Source organism: Scomber scombrus, chromosome 16 (genome assembly GCF_963691925.1).
Source record: "Scomber scombrus chromosome 16, fScoSco1.1, whole genome shotgun sequence".
NCBI classification, from domain to species: domain Eukaryota; kingdom Metazoa; phylum Chordata; class Actinopteri; order Scombriformes; family Scombridae; genus Scomber; species Scomber scombrus.
Window position 1 is genome coordinate 26,572,628 of NC_084985.1, and position 13,751 is coordinate 26,586,378.

At 35.6% G+C, this 13,751-nt stretch overlaps 1 protein-coding gene across 1 annotated transcript; it reads right to left on the minus strand.

Annotated features, from left to right (window-relative positions):
- Window positions 1-2,324: 2,324 nt before the first annotated feature.
- sdhaf3 (succinate dehydrogenase complex assembly factor 3) lies at window positions 2,325-11,886 on the minus strand. The gene is made up of 2 exons (XM_062435377.1): window positions 11,565-11,886; window positions 2,325-2,758 (listed from the first exon to the last, which is right to left on the minus strand). Exons 1-2 carry the CDS (start codon window positions 11,739-11,741, stop codon window positions 2,564-2,566), a joined length of 372 nt encoding a protein of 123 aa, XP_062291361.1. The 5' UTR covers window positions 11,742-11,886; the 3' UTR covers window positions 2,325-2,563.
- Window positions 11,887-13,751: the final 1,865 nt, after the last annotated feature.

The window sequence follows — 13,751 nt, forward strand, 5'->3', positions numbered from 1 at the left end:
GGTCATCAGGTTGGCAACCTCTCAATAACTGGTGTTTCTTTGAGTTAGGTCCACGGCACAGAAAAGGCTCAACAAATAAAACAAGCAGCTACCTCACCTTAAAAGTGAACAACGCATACATCTCTGTCTAGAATATGAGCTAACAACATGCTGCCAGTGATGGTACTTGCCCTAGTCACTCACTTTTCTTCTTACCCATAGCCTTTCACTGGAACTGGCTGCTGTGCCAGACCCATAAAGCCTGATAGAATGTGCTGAGGTAAAACTTTATCTTAATAGAAAGGACATGTTGGGTCCATTTACTATCCATTATCTAGGATTTTGTGGAGATGGAAGCACATTCGAAGTTGCTCCTTGCCCCACACTTTTCTGCTTCTACGTTTCTTCTTTTCAAGAGCCTTTTCACACCTGAAAGTCCAAATCACATGTTTTTGTTACATTATATACATTTGATCCATTTGGTTTGAGTTTAGCATTGCATTTCTGTGAGTGCACTAAAGAACTTTGCATAACATACCTACGTCTTGTTGTGGGCTGCATCTTCGTCAATTCAGTGGTTACCTTCCATAATTATTTTAATAGGTGGAGAAAAATGAATGAAGAGATTCATTTTGTTGCCATTATTTTTATATTATATAAACTACAGTTTTTGTTTTGTTTTTGTTTTTTAAATCTACAGGTGGCATTGCTCCCCTACCTTCTCTTTCTCATCCTCTAGGATTGAAAGTATCAGCTGTTTTCAATGAGTTTTTTCCCCAGTTCCTATGTGTTGCTGAACACCAGGAAAAAGTCAAAAAAAGAAAAGTGACAGCCTAATGAGAATAGAAATATAGTAGAGGGGTTAATGTGGCTCAGGAGGTAGAGAGGTCGTCCACCAATCAGATCGGTGGTTTGATTCCTGGCTCCTCCAGTCCGCATGTCGACGTATCCTTGGGCTAGATACTTAACCCCAAATTGCTCCTGATGGCTGCACCAACGGTGTATAAATCTGCGTGAATGGTTAACTTCCATCTGATGAGCAGGTTGGGACCCTGAGTGGTAGCTCCTGTCATCGGTGTATGAATGGGTGAATGTGATAATGTGACATGTAGTGTAAAAGCACTTTGAATGGTCAAAAAAAGAAAGTGCTATATAAATACAGTCCATTTAGAGGAGACGGGCGTTCCTGTTTTGCTTTTCAAGCACGTGTGCAGTTGGCACCCTTGCAATGCAACAGTCAGCAGGTCACATATTTCCAGACATCCACACAGACATGGACGGATGATCAAATGTACGTCTCTCAGACCAGTGCAGACCCTCTCGGCCATGCTGATACAGAAAGTATGAATTGGCCCTCATGCTGTATCTCTATGAACAAGTGCTGTCGGTGCCTGTAAGACAGCCTCTCTTAAGTAAAGTCAGTTGAGTGTTGGTACTGTACTCTGTACTGCTATATCATTAGTCTCTAACAGCGTCATCTCATCCTTGGTAACAGAAAGCTCCAAAATCTCATTTACATACAGGAATGCAGCATGGGGGCTCCCTGTCGCCTTTTATTCAATTCAGACTTGTGTCATGTTGACAGTGTAACTGGGGCCAGTAAACGCATGTTCACAAGGAGAGAACATGACGCAACGATTAAAGTCGTCGGTTTAAATTAAACCAAAAGAACAAGACTCCAACAGAGAGACCTCCTTTCTCTACAGCTGTATGAATGTAAGAGTGCATTATACGAGAGGCAGACAAAAAAATAAAATAAAAGACTATATTTGGATTTTTAGTTAAAAAAAAAAAAAACAATGCTGGCTGTCAGGCCTTGTAAAGAATTGGAGACAAAAGGTATTCTGCAGAAATTTCAAAAGCACAACAAAAAAAATGTCTATCAGAACAGACTGTGAGGAGTAAGTGGGAGGTAGGGGTTCAAAGTGGCATTTATTTTTGAACAGATGTGGGACGAAGAATCTCGGTAGCAGTCTGTACATTTGTATCCTGCATGACTGATTACTATTTATTTCTGGAGAAATGACTGTGATGTCTGAGCTCTGTGGGAAGTAATCATTGCATCAACCATTATGACTTGACATAATGACAACTGCTCTAACACCACACACAGTTCATGTAGAATTGTTTTATACGTCTCCATTGATAATGACGGTTTCACCAGAACAATGGTAATATTACCATGAGGCTGAAAAAAAAAAAGGCATTACTGATGTCAGCTCTTGGTGCATCTGCAGAGGAGACACATCTTACTGCCTTCAGTTCATGACCATGGACTCAGAATTGTATTCATGTGAAAAAGAAGTTGACAAGAGAAACCAATTAGTGCCACCTTAACGCAAAAGCATGAGGAACCTACTTTTATTGTCACATACGGTCAAATAGACGAGCACAGGAACACAGAGATATTACACAGCTCTTTAGTAGAATCTCATATTCTTAAAAGCTTCTACTGAGCCTCTGAGTACCACTCTATATCTGAGGCACTCAGAGATAATATATGAGTGATAATATATTAGAGGTCTGAATTAACGATTGCACCGTCTGTTTTCTGTCGTCCGAGTAAAAGTCCCGTTTTGCCGGCTCACTTGGTGTCTTCCTGGATGTTAAATTGTCTGTTAGGTTTGGTGGATTCCAGCATGAGCTCGTACAGCTGGCCGATCTGGTCCTCCTGGAAGTGGCCGAGTTTCCCGTCGGACAGGTCGGCCCCGAACTTGACCGGGGCGTCTTGTTCCCCCACCGCTTCCAGTATCTGAGTCTGCAGGGTGTCCTTGTAGTTCTGTAGAAGGGGGGGGGAGGGGGGAGGGGAGAACAGACAGAGACCACTTTAAACCCAGACAGGAATAGCAGCGGTGTTTAGCACCTGTTCTTCCAACCCATCTGCACTTTCAGATCCATTAAACACATCACACGGTGTGCAGAACATATGGTTCAAGATGGATATGCATTGTATGTAACTGTGAAAATGTATGTAAGGATTTACTGAAGCCAACGGCTATTAAACAAATGTCAGCCTTAGAACAACGCACCACTTCTACTAACTTTCTGCCTTACGAAAACTAATTATTATCTTCATTAGTGCTTAATCTGCCAATTATTTTCTTCATTAACTGTTCAATGTACGTGTCAGAAAATACTGAAGATCTTAATTTCCTCAGGTTCAGCATTTCAAATAGTTTGTGATCATTCCAAACCCCCAAAATATTCAGTTTTGACTGATATGAAACTGAGAAATACATTTTATTACATTTTCTTCTTTCCTATTTTAACTTCTTTTTAAAAAAAAAAAAAAAACGTATTTCATGTCATGTATTTCAATATATTTTTATATTTCAATGTATTGATTTCATATCCAATGTAATTTTCTTATTGTTATAATCTTACTACGCTATCTTATTTTGATCCTGTGAAGCACTTTGTTGACTTTGTGTTTTCAAAAGTTCTAAACAAATAAAGCTATCATTAGTGTTATTTTTCTGTAACACGCACATATACACCTTATGTAAGAGAATGACAGCAGCTTAAAGGTAAAGTAAAGTAAGGTAAGGTATCTTTATTGATCCCCCTAGTGAGAAATTAAAAATAGACACAACAGTATCCACGTAATGGTGAAAGTGATCAAAATAAAATAAAATATACAATTAACAATCTGTGTGTAAATAACCTGCAATGTGCAATATGCCTACATTCCTGATATTGCATGTGTGCAGTGTTCCTGGGATTACATACAGCATACAGCATCAGTCTTTTTTTTAGTGGGAGTGGGAGGTACTGGGAGCTGTGGTGTTGTAGTCTAATGTCTGATGGTATGAAAGAGCTCCTCAAGTGTTTTGAGGCACATAGCTGGATGAGTCTGTAGATTGGTTTGCTGGTCATTGTAATAACCACTAGCTCATATTAGACAGGGCCGGTACTGATGTAACTCCTTTACTGCACTACCCTCATTTTGGTTGTTGTTGTGTTTTAGCCCCACTGCTATGTTGTCCCCTCCCTCTCTCAACTCTCACTAAAATAAATCAGGGGTTTACGGTTATAGTCTTCAATTTTTTACAGCGTGGATATAACTGATCTGTGCACATAGATTGTGATTAATGTCCACGGCCAAAATTCATCCATCGGTGGAACAGGGAGCACGCGGCGACTGTCTGGTGTTCGTCCATTCAGAAAGCATCTTTTTGGAACGGTCTCACTGTCAGCAATAACAAGCTATTTATCTGAGAGGCTTTTTCCGGCACGTAATGTAATTATGTTGAACGTTTGCCAAGGGGAGATATCCTCCCTGAAGCAGGAGGGTTACAGCTTACTCTAACATTTTCTTGCTTTTCTAAAAACTTTTCTATTCAAAGACTGATTGGGATAACTGAGACGTAAACGAAGATTAACAACATTAATATCGGTCTTTTATTAAGCCGTGTTAAAGATTCCGGAAAGATCACTGACCATCAATTTAATTTCATGCAAGGAAGTCATTTATTTAAAGGGGGTATTCCACCAAGTTCAGTCAGTCTACTAGTCATGAGGAGTACTGCAAAGCCTATAGTTGTATAATGTCATTGTGTAAGAGTGAAAAAATAACCCTGATGCTGAGAGTGCTACAGATGGTACGCCAATGAACAGCAGACACTGATGAACTGAGCAGTATCTGAGCAGCACTTATGTATGGTACAACAACTTACTGACTAATTACCACTTGAAATGACATCATAACTTTTTATAAACCGTGTTTTTACCTCATAATGCTTAATGTTTCCTAAAATGTTTTTATAACTTTTTATTGTCCAAACATTTCTGGGTTCTATTCCACAAGTAAGAAAACCTCATTTATAAATCCCACTGACATTAACAACAACATAAATAAATAAACATCCAGGCTTGGAACTGAGGTGTAGTGATAGTGATATAACGAGAATTTGCAGCATTCACCAATTTTCCCGTATTTAAGATTTTCTCTTAGGTACGAACAAAATGTATGAGTGGTGCAGACCTGTCATACCAGTCACATACAACCAACCTGCCGTTCTCCAAAGCAAGGTAAAGGTCTTTTTAAAAAAAAAAACATTCTTTGGATTTCTCAGGACCTTTAATTCCATCACTTACACTACTAAATAACGTGTGCTTCTGTTGATCTATTTCTGAGAGCAGGACTTCAGTCTGAGAGTTCGTAAAAAAAGTTCTTATTCTTAGTCTTTAGTGTCATTTTCATGAATGGAGCTTCCCTACAACCTGCCAGATGTATGACCGTATATGGTATTTTGAGGGCGTCAATTATGCTAATGTACTATTCTCCGAAACGCGCGTTCATTTAGAACAGGTGGGATTCATCATGTTTACGAAGGTTGTTTACGACTGTGTCCTGGTGATATGAGTGTTTGGTGAATCTGACGTGGCACACTCGTAAATGTCCACCTCACGAAAAAAGTACGACAGATTTAAGAAGAAAAATACGAACGTGTTCTTGCATCTGGCCCAATGTGTTGTTCACTCCATACGTTTAGACAAGGATGGAGATGGTAATCAGAGATCACCAAGCAGCATTCCCCTTAAACCCTAAATCATCACAGGTTAAATGTTACGACTCGACATATGCGCCAAACCCACTGGTTCAGAAATAAAAACGACATCAGAAGAGAGTGTTGGTGAATTTCATAGATATGGACGACACCGGATTACAATGATTTTATGTATCGGCACTGGTACATTTTCATGGGAGCAGTAGTTTCCTATGCTTTCGCAAAGTACTTGTTGTTTAACTTCGTACTTCAGATAGCAGAGGCAGCCAATTTATCCTCAAATATGAATAAGTAAACTGCAGGAGTATGTTTCTCCATTTTTAACTGACTTTTCTACATTCAAATCAAGAACATAAGATGGTGTTGTATGTTGTATTCACTAACTTGACCTTTAACAGCATAACATCCAAAATCCATTACGTTAAATATATATTATTATGTATGAAGAGCAGATGACCATAAAAAGGAATCTGTCACAAGATGACATCAGCTTGGGCTTAAACTAGAAATAACAGTCACTGAGCCTTCAGAGCAGTCTGAAGCCGATCCTTTTTGCTTACAGGGAGAAGTGCTACATACATCTATGTCATTATTGTATGTATGTTGTATGTGACATCCCACATTGTAACATTATATAAATGACTGAAAATAAGGAAAAGCGTAATAGGTCCCCTTTAACTTAAACCCTTTTGAAGACAGCATTGCCAACACTTTGGTCTCGCTTCCTTCTACATCTTATTGGGGAAAGCTTGTTTGGCCCAACAGAACAGATTTATTAGTAGCAGAGAACTCCCATGGGTGCCTCTGATATAACTGGATTACACAGCTAACACTCAGTGCTTGTAATGTCATTCTGCGTCCCGCTCCTCGTCTGTTCCTTCTCCTCTGTGTTTTTCTGAGGAGGCTGAGGTGGAGCAGAAATTCGCCTCCTCTTGAAAAAATGGAGGACATTCAGTAGAGAGTATCTGCTATACTCAATTTGTAAATCGGATTTGGTGGGTTCTCAACAGCTGTACGATACAGCACTGGGTCCAAACACTTGGTGCAACAGGAAGAATGGTCCTCCACACCAGATGGCAAAAGGTGCAAACCACAATGATGTAGATGGACCAGGTTTTATCCTGAGTGAAATACTAAAAAAAACACTGCAAGTCACTCCCTATTTATTACCAAGTGTCTACTATAAATGCATTTATACAATTACTATAAAGAACACCTTCAGTTATAATTACACTTATTACAACTAGAGCAGCAATGATTATTCTCTTCATCAATTCATCTGCAGCAATGTTCTTGACTAATTGTTAAATCAGTGTCCAACCTTAAGATATCAGATCAGTTTCTAATGATATGAAAACAAGAGACAAGCAGCAAATCCTCACAACTGGAGAAGCTGCAACAAGAACATATTTGAAGAATATTCAATTATCAAACTGTTATTTTCTGTCTATCGACAATCATTTCAGCTCAAATTACAACTTGGATAAAATAAATACCTATGAAAATAAGACCGAACATGTCATTAATATCCTTTAAGTTCAGCATGTTTCAAGAACAGCTTCCACATTCATGAAACTAAATCTTTAAAATGTTAATTCATACAATGTTGACCCGGCCGCCTGAGATGTACTCATCATTTCAACCTTGAATTACACTGATATATATATATGATGATAATTCTTTTTCACAGCAGTTATGGAAAGGTTTTAATGTCTAGTCTATTCAAGTGTTCAGTAAGTAACTTGTCGATGTGACAGTGAGTCAGCATGAACAATACAAAGACCCTGAAACTGAAGCAGCTAAATGGAATTCAGCAATTTCATTTATACCTGTGCTTTTCTTCCTGTGATATAGATATATATATATATATGTGTCTTCTTATTTTAATATCTGCCTGACAATGTCAATGCAATATGAGCAATTCAAAAATATGTTAAAACTAGTTTTAAAAGCAGCATCAGGTTTGTTAAAATGTACATTTAGTATTTTTGCTGGTTTTCATTTGAAATGACATTTGCACCGTTTGAGACATTTTTACCGTAATCCTCTAATATATTCTCTCAAAATTGAATTAAAAGCAGACATTTTATATATTTATATATTTTCACATTTAACCCCTTTTAAATTTGACTAAACCACATGGACATAAAAACAGCTTCAATAGCCTCCTGCAGCTCTCTGTCCCCTCAAAGGTCAGCTATGTCAGGGTGGCTTGAAATTGTGTTTTTTTTTTTTTTAAGATACTAGTGTGTCCGGCTCTTTTCTTTTTCTGAGTCCAGAATCAAAAGTAGAAATGCTTTCTCTTGGCCTGAGACCAGGGTCCATTCAAATAAAACCTTTAAAAGCTCTTGCCAACAGGGTGTCTGTCCACAGTGGGCAAGCAGTCAAGTTCAGGTCCTCATTCATAAAGTATGAGTGTTTTTTTTGTTTTGTTTTAAAACCAAAATGTAATGGACAGCTCTGGCTTTTTGATGTTTTGGTTTGGCCAGATAAACCAGCAATTAGACAGAGACCTTATTGTTATTTCTAATCCTATCCAGACATGAATGCCTCCCAGTGGTTTCTGTCAAACTAAGTTTCCCCACAAATGTTTCCATTTGAAAGACAGCCAAGGCAGTGGTGTAAATATGACAAAAGCCTCTCATCCCTGATGGAGACCAATTTAAATGGACTGCTGGTTCCAAAACAATGCATACTGATACAGTGAGGCATAATGAAACAGACTACCTCCTCCCTGGTGACTTTACAGCTATCGCAATGACAAAGAGACCTCTCAGGATTCCAGCTGCAATCTCCATCTACTTCATTAGAGAAATTACCTGCAGATGGGTGATTTACCATCCCCCAGCACTCCATAATTGTGCTGGAAAACATTGGCTCTCCCCCATAGTGACATAAAAAAAGAGACTTGGCAGGCTCACATGGTTAAGATTATACTGGGAACCGAAGGATGAGTTGCAAATATTGTGATTTCCATCAGCACATGAGTCTAGATAGAGCCTCTGAGCCTTCAGTTACATTTGAGAGTTTACAGTCATTGTGTTCTAACTCAAGACTACAGAAAGCTAACTGTGGGCCAGGACACGTCGTTCATCATCAATACATTCGTTGGACAATAAACTGTAGCAGAAAATGATTGTGATAAATGACATCATTGTTATTTTAAAACTATTTTGTGCCACGGTTGCCGTTAACATGGTAACACCAGATCAAATAAAATACTGTTATAATAAAGTTAAGTTAAATAAAGTACTGTTATAATAAAGTTAAGTTAAATAAAGAACTATTATAATAAAGTTAAGTTAAATAAAGTACTGTTATAATAACGTAGACTCTTTCCTTTTTGGATGTCACAGCTCGTATTAATGGAGCTTCAGGAAAGACTCTGGACAATTGGCGCAATATTGCTGAATCTTTGACACGTATGTTATAAGCTTGAGCCTAGCCTTCATATTTTACTTGTACATGTGATTGGTCCCTTATGTCTTATGCATGTCCCTCTGTCCGCGTCCTTTTTGTTGTATGTCTGTCTCCCTTTGTCTTCTTTGTATGTACCACTCAGTGTTCTTGCTATGTTATGTTTTAATTGTTTCCCCTCTTACCCTCTTTGTCTCTTTATCCTGAGACACGTTCTTATGTCTTGGGCTTGTTGTGTGCCATTTGAAAGGGCACCATATGATGGTGTTTTTTGTATTCTGTGGAATTTTGTTATTCTAAATAAAAACATTTGATCGCAAAAAAATGTTAAATAAAGTACTGTTATAGTAGAATTAAATAAAGTACTGTTATATTAGAATTAAATAAAGTACTATTATAATAAAGTTAAATAAAGAACTGTTATAGTAGAATTAAATAAAGTACTGTTATATTAGAATTAAATAAAGTACTATTATAATATAGTTAAATAAAGTACTGTTATATTAGAATTAAATAAAGTACTGTTATAGTAGAATTAAATAAAGTACTGTTCTAATAAAGTTAAATAAAGTACTGTTATAGTAGAATTAAATAAAGTACTGTTATATTAGAATTAAATAAAGTACTATTATAATAAAGTTAAATAAAGAACTGTTATAGTAGAATTAAATAAAGTACTGTTATATTAGAATTAAATAAAGTACTATTATAATAAAGTTAAATAAAGTACTGTTATAATAGAATTAAATAAAGTACTGTTATATTAGAATTAAATAAAGTACTATTATAATAGAATTAAATAAAGTACTGTTATAGTAGAATTAAATAAAGTACTGTTATAATAGAAATAAATAAAGTACTGTTATAGTAGAATTAAATAAAGTACTGTTATAATAGAAATAAATAAAGTACTATTATAATAGAATTAAATAAAGTACTATTATAATAGAATTTTAAAAAGTACTATTATAATAAAGTTAAATAAAATACTGTTATAATAGAAATAAATAAATTACTATTATAATAGAATTAAATAAAGTAGTTATAATAAAGTTAAATAAAGTACTATTATAATAGAATTAAATAAAGTACTGTTATAATAGAATTAAATAAAGTACTATTATAATAGAATTAACGTACTGTTATAATAGAATTAAATAAAGTACTGTTATAATAAAATAAAATAAAGTACTATTATAATAGAAATAAATAAAGTACTGTTATAATAGAAATAAATAAAGTACTATTATAATAGAATTAAATAAAGTACTGTTATAATAGAAATAAATAAAGTACTATTATAATAGAAATAAATAAAGTACTATTATAATAGAATTAAATAAAGTACTGTTATAATAGAAATAAATAAAGTACTATTATAATAGAATAAAATAAAGTACTGTTATAATAAAATAAAATAAAGTACTGTTATAATAAAATAAAATAAAGTACTATTATAATAATTAAATAAAGTACTGTTATAATAGAAATAAATAAAGTACTGTTATAATAGAAATAAATAAAGTACTGTTATAATAGAATTAAATAAAGTACTGTTATAATAGAATTAAATAAAGTACTGTTATAATAGAATTAAATAAAGTACTTAAGCCTTTTTTTCACTAGCAAAAATTAGCATTAACATTATCATAGTTTACAATAGACTGCAAATGCAACATGCTAACCAAGCTAGCAGCTAGTGTGAGGGTCAGCTCCACCCTCTCGTCTAAATATGGTCACTTCTCATCACTTCTGGCTCCAAACGTGAACATTTATGAAGTGTGTGTGTTTGTGTGAAACAGCTGGTGACTGAACTCTCTGCTCATTTCAATGGAAGGTCATTTAGTGATATCCAGCTGACCAGTGAAGAGACGTTTGACACATCACACTGTCCTGGAAATCGCTTCTCACTACACACCTGGACAGGTGGGACTTGAAAAAGTTGCATGTTGTGTTTTGAGTTGTGATTCACTCTTTTCCTTGAAGGTGAGAAGACTTGTCTCACTTTCCCTGGTACTAAATGAACTTGAAGGTAAGAGTGCTAACCACACCTCTGATTACTGTATGCACTTCCAACAGTCCTCTGCTGCCATCTCTCTGTTTCCTGGAGCTGCTCTGCCATCATGTGGTGATGAACTGACATTAACAATGGACACATAACAAATACTGCACACATAGAGTTAAATAAAGTCACCTACAGTTACACACCTCTAAGTACTAACAATTAAACCACTAACTGTTAATAAGCAGCTTTAAGAAGAAAATTCATTGAAATAACTTTTTAATTAAAACTAAAAATGTCACTGAGCAGCTAACTGACAGCTCTCTTGCATACAGGGTCTGTCATACCAAACTCCCTTATAAAACCTTTACATTTAAAACATTCTTACCAATCTGAATGTATCAAATCGTGATCTGCGAGATTTCCACAGTTGCAAAGGATTGATAAGAGTGTTGGCTTTAATTCGGCATATTTAAATCTGAAATTTAACTCTTCAGTTTCTGCACAATTACACATTTGTAGAATAAGATTTAGAATATGAGGCTAACCGGGAATAGCAACAAATAGCGAATAACAACAAAGTACATCCATCATTCAGGTTAACCTTAAAATGAGAGATATTTGAATGGAGTTTGGTTGAGCAGCTATGCAGTTACCTCCCACTCTGTCATGAAGTTCTTCACCTCGTCGGTTTCAGCTTTTTTGTGTCTTCTGAACTCGTCTTTCACATACTGGTCACCCAGGGCTCTTAAATCTATGGGCAGGAACCTGTGCAGGACTAGAATCCTCTTGTACAGTGAGCGGACTCTGGAGACATGAGCCGGGGCCGCCATTCAGTCCACAAGCGACCACACTGTCTAACAGCTAATTTAAATGAATCTGTCCTGTGGTTAAAAAGCACTGACACACATTACGGAGAGTAAGAGTAACTGTCAGAAACTACCATTCACAAGGGTGGTTATTTAACACATGTCCTTGTTTATGCCGGAAATGAACCTTTGCTTCCTCTGCCTCAGTTTTATTGGCGGTTAACAAAGCAGTTTATAAACTCATCACCGCCACCTAGAGGACAGGATTAATAAACAACCACTACAACTACACAGCACTCTTTGTTAAACTAGGTAGGGTGGATTAGGATAATGTGGGACATTGACTAATGTGGGACTACTAGGCTCCAGTGCATTTATCTCTTTTTCTATTAGATTATTTTAAAGCTAACTAGTATATGCAAACTGTAAGTTATATTGTTTAACATCACACATGTAAACATACAGGTTACTTATGTTTTTTTAAAAACCTATCTGATCTGGGTATGTACATTTCAGAAAGTTTTGGCACATATAAGGTTGCTTTGTATAAATTAAGGTATTTCTAAGCCGAAAAAATAGTTTTCCCAGTTTACAAAATCTACACATTGTGAAACAATTTGACACAAGGAACATTAATATATGTGCCATTTTCCTTTTGAGTACAATATCTAAAATCATCTTCTGATTTAAGGAAACATCTCAGGGATTTCATAATGATTAGGTGTTGATATAATGTATTGGATTCATATATAAATATGATAAATCAGAATTACAAAATGTGTCTCATATTACCCTAATCCACACTATTTAAGATTGTTTTTTGTTTTTTTTACATTTATAAAACATTTCATTGACTTCTGTCCTACTGGAGAGAAACAGTGCTTTTAATGTAATGTATTTTTATTTAGACAGGGACAGTACACACTAAAACATTAACCTTGTCTAAAACAAAGAGGTGTATTGTACCAGGTTTGAGCAAAAATGCTATTTTAACCCTTGTGCCTCCTTTTAAAAATGTTCCCTTTGAGTTCATTAGGGACAAAAATGTCCACGTAAAAGGACTGCCGTAAAAAAATATTATAAATTAATATTATTTTTTTACTTTCAATTCATTATTTCTTTTAACCAACATCAGTCCTGATAATAAATATCAAATATTCATTCTAAAATGACAATGCCAATAACACAGAAATGTATGAAAGAGTCATTTTTTGGCCCTAAGGATCTCAGAGAAACAATTTTAACTACACACTGAGAGTTGACTCAGAGTTGAAGGAGTTTTTGCCACGTCAGCTCATGTTCTTTCGCTGCTGCTATTGTATTGCTTTTTTTCTTAAATATATAAACTCATCATCTGCATGCATTCATTAATATTTCTAACTCCACTGGAGAGAAGTAAGAGGATCGGGCCCTTTGTTTCACCTGTTGCCATGGTGAATCATGTTATCTGTGTTCCATTGATGAGGGCTTTTTATCTCCTCATGTACCAGCTTCACTCAGGGTTACTTTAACTCAGAGTTGATTGAACTAAATGTTCTGAAACCCAAAACTCTGAGTTTATCAGCTCAGAGTTAGTCAACCCAGAATTCAGGTTTGAACTCAGAGTTTGTTAAACCTGCTTTCTGAAAAAGCCTTGACAAACACCATATAACTGAAAACCCAGTGAGGTACCATGTTTAAGTTTGACTGAAGAATGACCATTTGAGTGAAGTCTTTTGATAGATTTATAGTTGAATTGAATTCAGAATAATCCAGAACCAATCTAACAGTGTTTGTAATATGCCTGTTTGACAAAGCCAGATCCAGATTATGATCTTTTAACAATAGAGGCTCGTGGTTTATTAATTATATTGGCAAGAATAAGAGTCATTGCTTAGTCATTATTAAACAAATAGATAGGGAACTACTTATCTATCAAATGCAAATATCTTTTGGAGTGAGGGTGATAAAGCCTGGCGTTAGTGTAGGTGGTAACACTCACAAAGGACATTAAAACACAAAAGGAGCCAGTTCATGAGAAAAGTTCTGTAGTGT

Excerpts from the sequence above, each read along its gene's own strand:
- sdhaf3 (XM_062435377.1), bottom strand. The coding sequence starts at position 11,741 with ATGGCGGCCCCGGCTCATGTCTCCAGAGTCCGCTCACTGTACAAGAGG. Across the intron at positions 2,759-11,564 it reads ACTTCATGACAGAGTGGGAG|AACTACAAGGACACCCTGCA; the intron begins GTAACTGCATAG and ends CCCCTTCTACAG.